Source organism: Triticum aestivum, chromosome 2A, assembly GCF_018294505.1.
Source record: "Triticum aestivum cultivar Chinese Spring chromosome 2A, IWGSC CS RefSeq v2.1, whole genome shotgun sequence".
Classification (NCBI taxonomy): Eukaryota; Viridiplantae; Streptophyta; class Magnoliopsida; order Poales; family Poaceae; genus Triticum; species Triticum aestivum.
In genome coordinates, this window is record NC_057797.1 from 43,162,347 (window position 1) to 43,178,405 (window position 16,059).

Consider the following 16,059-nt stretch of genomic DNA (forward strand, 5'->3'; position numbering starts at 1 on the left):
AGGTTCGTGGGCCATGTATTTACAAGCGGTTGGAGTGTGTACAGCCAGCCAAACCAGATGCCCTGTTGTACGTTTTATTTTTGGTGGTGTCTATAGATGATGTGTACACATGTTATAGATAGCAGGCGTCTGCACTGATGTACATGCCCTAATTAGGTAACGGACGCCTAATTGGCCGCTTAATGAGGTGGTTACCTTAACGACGGTAACTCACTCTCCATGCCTGAGCTATGTCCTGAGACTAATGGTTAGAAAGAGAGAGAGGTGGAAGCCTCCCAAAAGCCCCCTAGTCTAGTGGTGGGGGGTGGCTTATATAGAGTGCGCCACCCCCTCACCCCTTATGTTACACGGTGGAGCATCAATGCCATAATGCCTGTCCACTACAAAACCGTCATGCTGACTATTGATCTTTGCATATCCGAGTGAGTTACACGGTCGAGTGGAATGAGCTCGTCGAGTGAAGTGCCGTGCTCCGAGTGGTTATCGCCGTCCGAGTGACTTTCAAGTCGCGGTACATCTGGACGGCGATCTAGCCCAGGGGTCCAGTACAAAGTATACGGTGTCCATGGGTAGGGCCTTTAGGTCAGGCCTGTTACCCTACCCCCAATACATGTCCTCGTCAGTTGGCTTTAGGGATTTCCGACTGTTTAACCAGGCCGTGTTAGCTCGACAGGCCTAGCGTTTCATTACCATACCACACTCTCTTTGTGCACAGGTGTTGAAGGCCAGATATGACCCGGATGGTAACTCACTCTCCATGCCTGAGCTATGTCCTGAGACTAATGGTTAGAAAGAGAGAGAGGTGGAAGCCCCCCAAAAGCCCCCTAGTCTAGTGGTGGGGGGTGTCTTATATAGAGTGCGCCACCCCCTCACCCCTTATGTTACACGGTGGAGCATCAATGCCATAATGCCTGTCCACTACAAAACCGTCATGCTGACTATTGGTCTTTGCATATCCGAGTGAGTTACACGGTCGAGTGGAATGAGCTCGTCGAGTGAAGTGCCGTGCTCCGAGTGGTTATCGCCGTCCGAGTGACTTTCAAGTCGCGGTACATCTGGACGGCGATCTAGCCCAGGGGTCCAGTACAAAGTATACGGTGTCCATGGGTAGGGCCTTTAGGTCAGGCCTGTTACCCTACCCCCAATACATGTCCTCGTCAGTTGGCTTTAGGGATTTCCGACTGTTTAACCATGCCGTGTTAGCTCGACAGGCCTAGCGTCTCATTACCATACCACACTCTCTTTGTGCACAGGTGTTGAAGGCCAGATATTACCCGGATGGTAAACTCGAGGATACAGTGTTTAGTGGGAATGCATCTTCATCATGGCAAGCGATCAGCCATGGCCTGGACCTGTTGAAGAAGGGGATCATTTGGAGAGTTGGAGATGGCCGAAGCATCAGAATTTGGCGCGACAACTGGATTCCCAGACCTTTCAGTTTCAAATCGATAACCGTGCAGGGTACATGCAGAATCAGGTTTGTGGCAGGTTTGCTTAATCCTAACGGCTCCTGGAATATGGCCTTACTACAACAATACTTCCTCCCAACTGATGTTGTAGAAATACTGAAAATCAGAGCATCCCCGAGACAGGAGGAAGATATCATTGCTTGGGGGCCAGGAAAACAAGGTAGATTTTCTGTCAAAAGTGCCTACAACTTTGCGTTTGAAGAGGCTTATCGATTTGCACAATCGGCCTCCAGCTCGGCACCTGATGGCAGAAGAAAAGTGTGGCAGCTGATATGGAAATGTGATATTCCACCTTCGGTCCACAACTTCGCTTGGAGGGTGGTAGTTGATTCCTTGCCAACCTGGAAAAACAAGCATAAACGCGGGCCGGAAACATCGGATCTCTGTCCGCTTTGTGCTACAGAAGCTGAGGATAATTTTTACCCTTTTGTACGTTGCCCACTTGGCCGGGATTTATGGCATACGATGATGGTGGTTTGGTCACTGCCAGATATCGATACGATAGAGCATACGGGAAGAGAGTGGTTGTTGCATGCACTAGATCCTCTATCTGATGTTGATCGATCCATGCTATTGATGACCTTGTGGCGTGCTTGGTTTGTCCGGAATGAGGTGGTCCACCATAAACCCTCACCTCCAGCTGAGTCTTCGAAGAGGTTCCTTGTGAGCTATCTTGATTCCCTGCTAGGACTGAAATATGATATATGCAACTATCAGGGGAAGGGGAAGACTCCTATTGATGCGCCAGTGGTGAACTCCAGAGACTCCTTGCGTAGTGGTCGGTGGAAATTGCCGGATGCTGGTTGGGTCAAGTTAAACAAAGATGGATCGGTTGATGAAAATGGCAGGGCGGGTGCCGGCATGGTCCTTAGGGATGACAAGGGTGCTATTATTTTTTCATCATGTCGAGCACTTTTCTCTTGCAGAGATGTGTTGGAAGCTGAGCTTTGTGCGTGCATGGAAGGGATTTCTTTGGCGATCCAACACACTGAGCTACCAATTATGGTGAAAATGGATTCTATGGTTGCCATGAAGATGATTCAGGCGCAAGGAGTGGATAGATCCTTATACTCAGCCATCGTAAGAGAGATTCAGTACCTTTTAAGTCTTCGTAGATCTTGTATTACTTTTGCTAGTCGTTCTCAGAATATGGTTAGCGACAGTCTAGCTTCCTTTGCTAGGTCTGAAGGTAGGATTATAACTTGGTTTGGTTCTGGACCTTCAGTAGCTGTAGAGCTAGCCCTCGCTGATTGTAACTCTTTGGTTTCTGAGTAATACAAGTCTTCTATCCGCAAAAAAAAAATCCCCAGGATGGGCCGTCCATTCTTCTAGATCCCAGTAAGCGCTCGTTACAACAACTCTCCGGGCCCAACAGCACGTCGCTCTTTTTTCTCTTCCTTTGTGCACGAAAAGACGAAGCGGTTGTTCTCATCTCAAAAAACAAAAAGAAGCGGTTCCAGAAAAAAAGCACTCCACCCACCAAATCCATCCCCACCCCCACGAGCGAGAGCGGGAGCCCACCGACGCCGACGCCAACCGCCAATGACCCGCCGCCGACGCCGACACCAACGCCGCGGCTCGCCGCCGGCGCCTCCTCCTCCGCCTTCGCTCGAAAACGACGACCTCCTCCGCGAGATCCTGCTCTGTATCCCGCCGCAGCCCTCCTCCCTCCCCCGGGCCTCCGCCGTCTGCAGGCGGTGGCGACGCGTCGCCGTCGACCCCAAGTTCACCGCCCGCTTCCGCGCCCACCACGGGAAGCCACCCCTCCTCGGCTTCTCCCAGCGCCGCGACGACGGCATCGTGTTCGCCCCCGTCCTGGACGCTCCCGACCGCGTCCCTCCCGAGCGCTTGGACCTGCGAATCCGCGATGTGACTCTGAGGCCCACCTCCTCGGGTGCCGCCACGGCCGCGTCCTCGTCTTCGACGTGGCGCGGGCGGAGGTCCTTGTGTGCGATCCCATCACGGGCGAGCAGCGCCGCGTGGCCGTCCCGCCGGAGTTCAAGACGGGCCACGTCAACGGGGCGGTGCTCTGCGCTGACCGCAGCCAGGGCCACATGCACGGCGGCTGCCGCTCCAGCCCGTTCAAGGTGGTCTTGGTGTTCATGCGCAGCCACGATCATCGACCCCTCGCATGCGTCTACTCCTCCGAGATCAACTCATGGGGCCATCTCATCCAGACAGAGGCTCCACACCCAGGTTCGGCTTGTTGCGGTGGTGCTCAGAGCATCCTTATTGGCAATGTTCTTTACTGGCCGTTAAAGCATGCGAAAGACGGCATACTTCAGTTTGATTTGGATAGGCAGAGTCTAGATGTGATCGAGACACCTCTGGGTATGAATGTTCCCCGCAATCATCAGATCATCCATGCAGAGGATGGCACTCTTGGTCTCGCCATATTGTCCCACAATTACCATAACATTCAAACGTGGCAGCGGAAGGTCAATTGTCAGGGTGTTGCCACATGGGTGTTGTGGAAGACCACCGAAATGCATGACATTCTTGGGCTCTCTCCTCCGACTGAGGTAGTTAGAAGGGGGTGGAACTGATACTGGGATACGACCAGGATGCTAATGAAATGTTATTGTATCTGGATGGCACTGTCTATATTGTTCAACTGAAGTCGATGCAGTCAAGAAAACTTTGGGAAAGCCTGTCATTCCTTCAACAGTTTCTACACGCCAGGTGATTGTTCATCTTTAGTCCTCATATTGTAGGAGTAACCTAATCTTGTTATGTCTTGTACATGGTTGCTAGAATATCTTTGTTTCAGTTTTTAGATGTTCGGTTGTTCACTAACAACTTAAACTTAGCTACAGATTGTCCCTTTCCTAGATAGATGAACTTGTAGCTGTACTGTTACGTGTATGTTATCGGTCAATATAGACATGCTTATGGCCTTTTTTGTGTCATTATATGATGTAGTTGTCTTCAACCTTGGGACATAGCAAATCAAATATGAAGTGAGTAATAATGTAAAGGCAAATGTCAAATGATCAACACCTTTTTTCCCTGAAGTTGTTTTCTCTAACCAGGCTTCATTTATTTAAATCTGAATATTCAAGATCACTTCTGGTGGCAGTGTTGCATTTTTGCATGTATTTATTTATTTTGTCTCGTTGACACATGATGAGAGATGAGTTTGCATGAGATAAATCCTAGAAACCATGTCTTACAACATTCTAATTCCCCACCCCAATAAAGTAGCGTTATAATGTCAGTTGTGTGGCCACAACAATTCATCAACCATGGCTTACCATCAAAATCCCAGACAACCAAACGCTACATTTTTTCCGACGATGCTGGTTGCACTGACAGAAGAGAGAACCTACTGACAATCAAACGCTACGGCTGATAAACCCAGCGGCAAGAAAAAGATTTAAATTTGGGTATTGTAGGGCTTTACCCTCACCCGAAGGAGAGGGAGCCCTTTCAGAAATTCTCAGTGGCCCTCCACAAAGGGAGGGCCAAAGAGGGGGTTTGGAAATAGTTTTCAACCAGCAATTGACGCGCCTCGGTATTACCTCACTAGCTGCGTCATTGCCCCAAGCGCAAAGATGCCTTCCAACGTTGGAGCCCCGACCCATCTTATAGCCGAGCTCCGCACCCAGCCCCTCGTAGCTAGCCGAGGTGGGACTAATAACGTTCTGTTCGTCTGTTCGTCTGTTCTGGCTCTCGTGTAATAGGAAGTGGGCTGGCTTGGCTAGTCGAGGAGGGACGAAGCTGTTCGTCTGTGCTAAAACCGAGGCGGGTTTGCCATGCTCGGTTGCTCACCAACTAAACTTGCCGTCCTCGAAGAACATAATTGGCTAGGGAAAACGTCCGATTTGCTAAAAAATCTGCCAGATTTGTAGTGGAGTCCAAGCTTTTTTGTTTTGTTTGCAGAGCCGGCGGCATGCCAAACCTAGCCTATGTCTGCAGCAATTTGACACGCACTACGCCATTGGTAACACTGGATGGAGAGCAAGCAGAGGAACATGCCACTTCTGTAACTGGGTAGCGAGCTCTTCACACAAACAAACAAACAAACAAACTGCATAGTTCGAGAGATGCTACTACATTCCATTTAGCAAGAAAGATCCTCGTCACACAAAAGTGTCCTTCTAATCCCGAGCTCAAATGCACCGTTACGAACAGCTTAATAGAACAAGATAGTACACAAATTCAGAACTTTTTTGACAACAAGCCTTGTTTAATGTTCTACATACCACTTTAGTGGACTGGAATTACAGGTTACCAAAACAAAAGAACAGCAGGGCTCAGCAACAACTTTCTCCTACCACTATTTTCAAATTCTTAGCGTAATAAATGTTTTATACAAATCGCGCAGCAGCTGAACACTGCTTCGCCACATGGTCTTGCCATGCCATCTTTCCCGGTACTACATTAATGCAGGCAGCACTTCGTCGCCTGCCAAATGCCTCCATTCTGTTCCAGCAAATACAGAGAAGGCCTGCGATATATCACCGATCAGTCCAGATCATTAACGGTACGCAATGTCCGTATCTTCCCTAAAGGAAATACAGAGACACAAAGAATGCCGTTCCTGATGATCGAACAAACAAGGGTATATATATATAATCAATGATATGCTGTGGGAGGCACTTACCAGCACTGCTGCGGGGGAAATGTCAACTGGCGGCGGAGGATTCCTGAGTTACTTCCGTCGTGGCCTCTGCGGCGGAGCTGCTGGTCTCCGCGGCCTGGTTCTGGCTGCTCTGTGCCTCAGGTGCGGGCTGCTGCTGTTGATCTTCGGCGAGACCCAGAACCACCAAGATAGATCTGCCCACAAAAAAAAGGCATAAGCTCCAATCAGATCCAGCCCCACGCATTTGAAATTGTATAGTGAATAGAGCAAGGCGACAAACCTCGGGAGAGTTGATCGCACGTTTGGCTGGCTGGCATGCTCGACCAAGGGCGCCTTCAGTAGAGGGTTCTTATTCAGGGCATTTTCGAGTTGTGGAGCTGGTAACTGACAAACCGAGTGTGATGTTACGGACAAATCTTGATACACAACAGTTTTTTCTATTTTTGAACAGGAATAATTATGAAATTTGGTGCAGGCTTATGAGAAAAGTAAATATCAATCGGCAGTTTAACCTTCAACTATTAGGATGTTACCATTTCTGTTTCTGGAACTAACTATTAGATAAAACAAAGAGTTGTTTGTGGCACTCGCTAAAATTTTAGTATACATTATCAACACATGATGCACTCTGTACTAAAATTTTAGTACCTCTTGTACGTTAATGAAAAAAGAACAGCTAACACTTGATGCACATCCTAGAAACTTTTCTTGCATACGAAAGAACACATGTAGTAGGTGTATCGGGAGAAGAGAAGTGAACAAACCTGCAGTAACACACCATAGGACTGAGGTTTTATCAGGATAGCACACTTCAGGAATCCTACCCATAACTTCGGATATTTCCATATCTGCCATGACAAAATGATGACTGAAAAGCGTCAGAAATGAAACAAAAAACACTAACTGAATTCATGTCCAACACAAAAGTGAGCACCTGCTTGTTAACAAGGCGTGACATGATCTCCATCACAAAATCCACCTGCAAGGAAGTCTCACTATCAGGTTACAATATACCGGGTAACAAATCAGCAAAACTGAGAGCTGTTGCCTTCAGCAAAACTGAGAACTGTTGACTTCAGCATGATGATAATGCATAAACCACACCAAGATCATCCATATCCACATATATACTTCGTGCCAGGCAAGTCTCTCGCATGCTAGATTAGAGCATGAGGTACATAAGCCATATTTCTGACACAAAATGGGTTCAGACAATTGGCTTACCAAGGCAGGAAATGCACTTATCGCTTGCATAACAGTTCGCATGAACAGCAAAGGTAGGGGAATCTGTTCAACCTGTGGAAACACAAGGATTTGAGGAAAGAGCCAACAGATTATCACATCATAAGGCACATAGCCACATACAATGGAAAATGTGATAATATCCAGAAATAGATACCAGTTGGTTTAGTGCTTTTGCCAAAACTTGCTGAGTGAATGTTGTCCTCTGCTCGAAGCAGGCAGCACATGCATCCATAACCTACAGAAAATTAATATAAATTATCACTCCGTCAGTGTAGCGAATTAACTCGCCAAGTGATGTGAATTTTAACAAATAGAAAAGTGGAAAACTAACAGACCTTTTTCAGTGGTATTCCTTCTTTTTCAGGATCTATTACATGAATCGCAATCAAAATTTCTGATGGGTCAAGAATAGGGCCATGTTGTGGTGATCCCTGCAATAGGTAGGAAGTTATGCTGCCTGATTAACATTGCATAGAAGAGGAAAGACCTTAAAACAAACAAAAGGTGAAGCATATTAAAGTGACTTGAGAAATAGAAGTCCAAGAGTGAGCTAAATAAGTTTTCCAAGAAAACCTTGAAGGTACGAAATTTTACATAAGGTGTGCAAGAAACACGCTCAGATATAAACAAACACTAGTGCTTTATTTCTAACTTACAATTGATGAACCAGCATAATGTTTCAAATCATAGCCAAGGGAAAAAAAGTAGAGAAAAAACCAACCTGCAGGATTCGAGAAAGGGCAACTTGAAACTTATCCACCGGAAGATTAACAATATTGGGAAACACAGACAGAATCTGAAAAAAGGACAAAACAAAGAATAACTAACATGAAACTACATACAAAACATAAGTTATACCTTGGCAGCAATGCCTACAGAATACATGTGATATCTCGACTATAATTCTTAAATTTTTGCTCCACTAATGAACCAAGTCAGTTACTGTCAAGGTCCACAACCACTGGTTCGAGAAATAAATCTAATACCAACCAGAACATGAGTTTTCTTTCAAAACATTAACCATTGCCCACAACATGTTGCCATGTCAACTTAAATTGAATATAACGTGAGCATTTCAGCTACCATGTGCACACTTATTACGTCAGCTATTCATTAAGTATAACCACCATATACATTCTATAGTACAAAAAGGTAGACATACAGTACATACTGCTAATTATTTTTAATATCTTAAATGTTCTAAGAATGTAAAAGAGAAAACCTCATCTTTTGGCAGATGAGCCATGACTGGGAAAAGGAACTCAGTATCCTGCAAAATGAAGACAATGTTTTGTAAATTAGAATCACACAATCTGATCATATAAATGCCAGCAAGAACTTGAAGCTTAACTCAGATAGAGAGAAGTAGATAACCTTAGTTTTTGAATATAAGTTCTTTATGGAAGAAATCAGATCTTGAGATGGCACTGCACCATCAGTGAGAGTCTGTAAAACCTGCATGACAATGTAACATATCTTGGATTATACAAAAGCAATCAAATAAAAGAAATTCAATGATCAAGTTATATTTTCATGAACCCTCTTTCCCAAACATTGTAATGTAGAAGTTTGACAAATAGAAGACGGCATATCTTAATAGGCAAAGAAAAGCGCAACTTGCACCTGCATGAGTAGGCCCCGACAGTCAGCTGGTGGATCTGAGATGATACCAAGAAGGTCAGGAGAGGAACGTATCGTGCGAATCAGAATGGGTACTTGTCTGTGAACTGCCTGGAAAACATAGAATTTATGTTATAGAAAACGAGCCATGGCGGATTGAATAAGATCTAATGGCATCACAGAGAATGTCGGATGCAAGACCTGTTTGGCAGCCTGTGGAAGACTGCCATATATTTCAAATACACGTCGGAGAAGGGAGTGCTTCTGCAGTAAGATACAAACCATATGCTGTTAGTAGAATTCACACAATCAGACAAAGGGTTACAAAGGAGAACTACTAACCTTGGTACACAGAGCAAAATACAGCGACATCAAAGTTAGAGCATCTGCTACCGAGGATAAATTTTCTAAACCACCATCCTTCAAAAACAGAAAGTCAACCAAATTTTGCTTTGAAAGGAAACGGAAAACAATGAGAGTTATGATGCTAAGAGTACGTCCCAAGCCAATATATTATTAAGACACCTGCATATCCTACTAATAATGTTTGCACCTCTTTTCATTTACAGCAGTATACTTAGGGATGCAAATTTGGAACCTTGAGGGTACCCTCCGACCCTCCTTGGTTCAACTAAGTGAAAGTAAATTTTCAGAACTCACACTACTTTTGAAATTTTAGTTCATTTGGTTGAACTAAGTAGGGTCGGGGTGTACCCTAAAGGTTCCAAATTTGCATGCCTAAGTACACTGGTTTATCAATATTTTCTCTGTTTTCAACAGTTTCTCTTGAGATTATTTATCAACTTTATAATGGAATACAACGCAATCCGATTTAAGAATCATCTAAATCCATGGTGAGTTCAGATAGCAGCAAAGGAATATGTGAAAGAAATTAGAGCAGGAAGCAAACCTGGTGAACCTCGGGTGTGGCCATCTCAGCAGCTGACGCAGATTCAGCCGCTGGAATCACTTCTAGGACTGAATTAAGTTTTTCATTTGCAAAATCTTCAATCCTTTTGGAAATGCTTGCCATGGGAAATAGTTTATTTGCTACCTGTTATTACAAATGACAAATGAAGTGAACAAAATCACATATGTGCACCTTTCTTACAAGCAGGAAGGATCAAGGGATTACCAAACGTATTGCCTTCATGCGGACCTCATCTAGACGATTGATTGAACTCTGCAAGAAACACTGCTACTTAGTGACATAAGAAGGGAATGGCACTAAAGACTATACTTGAAGCAGAAAATTTGTACTAGATCATAAAAACAAACCAGTGTGGAAGTTTTATGCACTGCAATTACATGCTCAGAGTTTAATCCAAAGCTCATGTAAGTGAAAGGGAAATATAAATGATTGACCATTTCTTATATTTTAGTGTTCAGCCATGCTCGAAAGAAGCGATTAAGATTGATTTAGTGCTTCACAATGCTACTAAACATGCAAAAGAAAATGGAACTGAAATCCATGATATGTTTGCTATTATTTACACTGTGTCATCAAATCAGAAGTCAGAACAGATGTCCCAAACGTGCGCTTGTCAGTTAGCGACCAATCAGACAGGAGCAATTTCAACATGGTCCCTCTTACCTTCTCTTTTCACATGGGAGGTAAGAAGGTAAGAGTACCCACTACTTAATGAAATCAACGGTTCAGATCTATTATATACTCTTACCTCTCACGTGAAAAGAGGAGGTAAGAGGGACCATGTTAAAACTGCTCGACAGACGGATGATATTAATAGAGCTATATGGCTAAGCAAGCATATCCCACATATATGTTAAAATATTTATCAGTAATATATCAGGGTATCCATACAGCACCTGCAAAGCAATGTCCAGACATCTGTCCCGATTTGGAGGTCTTAACATGATAAGGTTCCAGACAGCACTTAGACCTTGAGTTACCCTGTCACCACTCTGAAGATCCTTGTCCTGCTTTTCATTATTTCCAGGAGAACATAAACCCTCTAGCAATTTTAATACACCTTCTGGTAGGTATGGCATCTCACAAAGCAATTTGCCAAGTGATCTATCTGAAGCCGGAAACATATCACGAAGATTTTCAGCCTAGGCAAAAAGGAAAATGGTTGGTCATGATACAAAGAAAAGGTAGCTGTGTCAAAGTTACCAAAGTTTTAAGGAGACATACTATTGTCAGAACAAATGATTCATAAACTGATGTTGCAGTTCTAGATGAAAGGAAGTCCTGATCCTGTTCTGCCTCGCGATATAATCTGTTCAGGATGCCCAGTGTCAACTCGTGTCCCTGCTCAAGGAAAGATGAGTTAGAAATCACTGGAGGAGGCATATTGAGTGAAACCATGTAAGTAACCACATAAGCAAACTAGGAAGGTTGCACCAAACATAAAATGGCAAACATTATCATATAATAACAATTTCTACCAGTCTGTCTAATCTTGCTACATGAAATCAAGAACACATGCATAATAAGCCAACACAATATATAGATGAACAAGAATGATAACATGCTTATTCACTAGTTCACTTATTCAATCACTGGGTCATTGGTTGAACAACAGATCATAGACATGGTACAAATCTAGAAAAGAACAAATTATTGCAAGTGATGGTGAAAAATATATTTATGTTCGTTTTCATTTGGCAGAAGTGTTCTGGGGGTTTGTTTTTCTTCTTTTGTAATTCTACTGGTATTTTGTTGCATCTGATTCTCTGCTGTCAGACAGGGTATCTATTGGCTCCTAGGACAAGTATTCTATGCAAGTACTTGCCAGTAATAAACTTGACTGGATATACATATCAGGTGGCTGAACCTGATTCCCACCTTAGTTCAGACACCTAAGTAGGACAAAGCTCTGATTTGGGCTTTTTTGGGGTTAAATCACTAGCCATCCAGTTCTTTCCTGGATAATAACTAAGATAACACTTACAGAAAACCATTTATACGAGTCTTACCTCCTTAGTTACATAGTCAGATAGTACATGCTTTTTGAGAAGCTCCCAAGGGTCCAGCTCCAAAGGAAACTGCATGAGAAAGTACCGTAAAATAGAGAGAGCATGTCAATAATACAGTATACAAGAAACTAGAGCATAAGTAACAGTTCAGTGTTTCTAGAGAAACTGATTTGGGATTTCTAAATAGCCAAAAAGTGGTGCACACAAATACGATTAAGCAAAGTTCAAGGCAAAGAATGGTACTCGACAGGAGGAATGGTGATCAATACCTCAACACTTAGGTGAGAAAGCAACGGAAGACGAGCTTTCGAACCACCAGACTCTACTTGCTTATCTCTCTCAAGAATACGCAGGAACGCTTCTTTCTGAAGGAGATCTTTAGCCTCATCGGTCAGGTCGACATTAGTCACAACCAATTTTGGAAGAACATACTGTGAAGTAGGGGCATTCAAAGATGAAAACTGTGACTGGCTTCCGTCAATAGTAGAGGAGCTTGGACTGCGAGTTTCTGAACATTGAGCCAAACTGATACCAACAGAAGAATTGTCAGCTGGCAATGGAGTAACAAAACTGCCAGAATGTTCTTGGGTTCCCTGAGGTTCTGTAGAAGCATGGGAAGTTTCTGATGATTCCTGAATCTCCATCGATAACCCAGTGGCATCTGCAGTGGGCACTTTAGCCTCTACCATTTCTATATCTAGTGGAACTGCTGAACTAATGTCCTCCTCCTTCGGTGTTTTTAATGCAGAAGGAACAGGAGAACTGACAAGAACTGGTATGATCTCACCAGCAGCAGATGTCACCAGAGCAGAATCCTTAGCTGGAGGTGCTTCAGCTTGATCAGTTTCACTTATTGTCTGAAATGGAGGATTCAATAAACAAAATGAAACAAGAAAATCTAACAAAATAAGCAGGGACAGCTAGAGAAACTACCTTCCACAGAGCCTCTAACATCGGAAAGCGACCTGAAAGAAGATTCCGACTAGGAGCAACAGAGGACTGGCTAGTTGAAGGATGTTGTCGTTGATCTACTTCAGGACCAGAAACTGGCAGGTGTTGCATGTTAACCATTACAACCTCTGCTAATAGGTCAGCAGCGATACTGGATGACAGGATTTGTAGTGATCCAGCAGCTCTGTCGCCTTGCGCAGCTAATGCAGCAAACATACCAATTAATTGATATACAGCTTCAGAATTCTCAGTTCTTGCAGGGGTGGGTTGATTGGATGATGAATCAACAGAGGCTGCCTCGGTATTTCTCTTGTTTGCCTCTTCACTATGTTCCTGAGAATCATGTGATTGTTTGACCCTTTTACTGGAATGACCATCATCTTCTAGAATATTATTCATGTCATCAGCCAGACTCCGCTTGTTACTGTTGTCGGTGCTTGTTTCCTGTCATAGAAACATAGTTTATAGTTATTTTGAAACACTTATAGATTGAATCAATACTTGGTGTATGTGGGTGGGTGGGGGTGGGGGAGGGCTCATTGCAAAGGTTGGAATTTGCAGAAGAGATATAATTTAGATATAGAGGTACATACTGTCAGAGGCAACGATTCGGCCCTGTTTGACGTGTCTCCAGCACTCCTACCAGCATTTGAATCATTTGCAGCTATTGAATCTCCCTGGTTTATAATATTTTGAGCTTCCAATAGACGAGCTCGCCACTGAAAAATAGAACTTCAAATTAGTAAGAATGCACCTAGAGCGGATTCTGAAAATGTAAGCATTAAGTGAGAGATGTCATATACTCCCTCCGTTCCAAAATATAAGTCTTTCTAGAGATTTCAATAGGTGACTACATACAGAGCAAAATGAGTGAATCTACACTTTAAAATATGTCTACATACATCCATATGTTGTAGTCCATTTGAAATATCTAAAAAGACTTATATTTCGGAACGGAGGGAGTACTACTGAAAAAAGCATATGCATATCAAGTAAAGTTCCTTGACAAAACAGATATTATACATAGCATCTTACAATTTACTGCAAGAAGGTAAAAGAAGTACCGGCTCAGCACTTGAATGTGTACATTTCAGGCATGCATCAATGGCACTCTTCAAAGCATGGAATGCGCCTGGAATTTGCACTTTGATAATGGTATTTGCTGGGTCCAAAGAAAGTAAAACTGGCAGTATGCGTCCATAAAAGGAAGGCCTTCTTTGAGCAATAGCCGAGAGACTGGGAGAAGTTGATATTAGAAGATGAAGTAAGAAACACATGCATCAGAACATATACAGATGCTAATGTAAAGGACTATAACCTGAAAATTTTCTACAAAAAGAATGAAGAAATGACACAGCACCATCTTTCAGGAAATTTATTGCTCGAAAGATGATATAAACCGTACATGCACAAAAATAATAGTAATGGAATACAAATGGATGAGACCAACCTAGTAACAAAGACAATGATCATTGAAGTGCTGAGTAATCTTATTTTAGGAGACTTAAGTTGTTCTAGCAACAGTCCCAGGCTCTGGCTGGCTTCCATGGCTAGATCACCAACATTAAGCAAAGGGTGACCTCCCCTTAACCATGCTATATTGAATCCCGTATCTGCAAAGGGATGACAATTTATCATGTCGTAAATCCAATTTTAAAACAGGCCATTTGTATAAAGTAGTACAGCACATGTTCCACCTTCTGTAGCTTGGTTTGGTGGATCAGATGTGATATTAGGATCCGGGGTGTGCATAAGAACTGTTTTTTCAACAAACTTAACAGCCAGCATCCTGACTCCTTCATTGCTGGTAGGCTGACATGGAAATGCCACAAATGAAAGAAACTGTAAGCCGATATGATGCAATTAACTGGATGCAAAAAGAGGATAGCGGCTTACCTGAAATGCCATGAGCGACACCGCTGATTTAAGCTTGAGCATCCATTCCCATGATGACTTGAGTGACTCGTCAATCCCCCCACTCGAGAACAAACCCTGGATTTAGAACCGGCAAACAGCAACATGAGCCAAAGTCCACACACAGGCAACTCTTAAAGGTGCTGCTGTTAAGAGTTACCTGGATAACGAGCTCTTGCAGTACTTTGGCAAATAAGTCTGTTCCTGTTTTAACAGCCTGTCTCGCAACCGCCGGCGTCTCATCGTTCAAAAGATCCAGCAGAGAGGGCATCATGTCAGGTATAAACACAGTGTGCTTTGACCCAATCTCACCAATCATCCTATGTCAGGTGGACGAGTTGAATTAAAACATAAGCCAAGATATGAGCATATTTCAGTGCGTGGCGAAAACAATATCAGATGATATCATGAGAGAAAGCATTCAGCTGCCATTTCACCACATGAAACCTTAGCATTTGGTACTAGTATAAATTGCACATTTGAGTAATTGGCCACTGCAACGTATAGAACTCCAGAACATTTATAACAGAAACTACACATTTGGTTAACTTTACTGCTACTTTTGTTGATGAATTCACTATCAATTTAAGTTATCTCGAACCGAATTGGCAGGAGGCTGCAAGGTTAAGTTGCAGACGAAACTGACTAGCGGGACAGAGCACTGAAGTGCCCCGACGGAATGGCCGAATAAGAGGAGCGGGAGCACTCACTCGACGACGACCTTGCGCACGGGGCCGGCCTCGTCGGCGCGGAGCTCGGCGAGGCGGGGGACGAGCTCGTGGAGCGGCAGCCGGCGGAGCCCGCGCACCTGCAGGAGGCGCGGGCCCATGTCCCCGGCAGAAGCGTCCAGCTGGGGAAGGCCGTGCGGAGGGAAGGCCGGCGGGAGGGCCACCGCCATCGGACGGTCGGACGGAACCCTAGCTCCGGCGATCCCCGGCGACGCGCGTCCTGGGAGTAGTGGTTTCTCCCCCACTTAAAACCTTTTTCCTGTTTCTTGCTTAAATTAATGGCTCGGCCCTTTTGGTGCCTTTAAGTGTCCAATCGGGGCGTAAGCAGGCCTGTTAAGTGTGATGGGCCGAGCAGCGACAAGAATGAACTCTGGCTTTTGCGGACTGAACCGTGATTGCCTACTACGATTTGAGTTTTGTTTTTTCTTGAGAGAGAAACCTGCGATTTGAGTATGTCGGTCTAGCCTACAGCTAGGCCGCTCACGGTAGTGCAGCAATAGTTTGAGGCAGAATATCATACGGAAACCAACATTTGGTGAAAACCGGTAAAAATCACGAGAAAAAGATGTTTTGAAGTTTAAAAAAAATGTGGGATGTTAAGAGTATG

The 16,059-nt window shown here is 44.1% G+C and overlaps 2 protein-coding genes and 1 pseudogene across 2 annotated transcripts; 1 reads left to right on the forward strand and 2 right to left on the reverse strand.

Moving 5' to 3' along the window:
- Positions 1-2,953: 2,953 nt before the first annotated feature.
- LOC123187325 (uncharacterized) lies at positions 2,954-15,605 on the forward strand. Its single transcript, XM_044599169.1, has 2 exons — positions 2,954-4,151; positions 15,337-15,605. Exon 1 carries the CDS (start codon positions 3,012-3,014, stop codon positions 3,726-3,728), a length of 717 nt encoding a protein of 238 aa, XP_044455104.1. The 5' UTR covers positions 2,954-3,011; the 3' UTR covers positions 3,729-4,151; positions 15,337-15,605.
- On the reverse strand, positions 4,865-5,025 carry LOC123038357 (uncharacterized; annotated as a pseudogene).
- On the reverse strand, positions 5,609-15,737 carry LOC123187324 (symplekin). Its single transcript, XM_044599168.1, has 28 exons — positions 15,435-15,737; positions 14,885-15,044; positions 14,707-14,802; positions 14,508-14,622; positions 14,261-14,423; positions 13,875-14,046; positions 13,404-13,529; positions 12,793-13,254; positions 12,129-12,716; positions 11,860-11,928; positions 11,075-11,191; positions 10,747-10,992; positions 10,055-10,102; positions 9,830-9,973; positions 9,262-9,339; positions 9,121-9,183; positions 8,923-9,030; positions 8,674-8,754; positions 8,522-8,569; positions 8,021-8,095; positions 7,635-7,730; positions 7,454-7,534; positions 7,279-7,350; positions 6,989-7,033; positions 6,819-6,902; positions 6,335-6,438; positions 6,076-6,248; positions 5,609-5,919 (listed from the first exon to the last, which is right to left on the reverse strand). Exons 1-27 carry the CDS (start codon positions 15,620-15,622, stop codon positions 6,098-6,100), a joined length of 3,780 nt encoding a protein of 1,259 aa, XP_044455103.1. The 5' UTR covers positions 15,623-15,737; the 3' UTR covers positions 5,609-5,919; positions 6,076-6,097.
- Between the last annotated feature and the right edge of the window lie 322 nt (positions 15,738-16,059).

Bases quoted from the DNA above. Each gene is read 5' to 3' on its own strand.
- LOC123187325 (XM_044599169.1), top strand. From the start codon at position 3,012: ATGACCCGCCGCCGACGCCGACACCAACGCCGCGGCTCGCCGCCGGCG.
- LOC123187324 (XM_044599168.1), bottom strand. From the start codon at position 15,622: ATGGCGGTGGCCCTCCCGCCGGCCTTCCCTCCGCACGGCCTTCCCCAG. The intron at 9,031-9,120 runs GTCTTGCATCCG...TATGTTTTCCAG, and splicing joins TTCCACAGGCTGCCAAACAG to GCAGTTCACAGACAAGTACC. The intron at 7,034-7,278 runs GTAAGCCAATTG...ACTTCCTTGCAG, and splicing joins TAAGTGCATTTCCTGCCTTG to GTGGATTTTGTGATGGAGAT.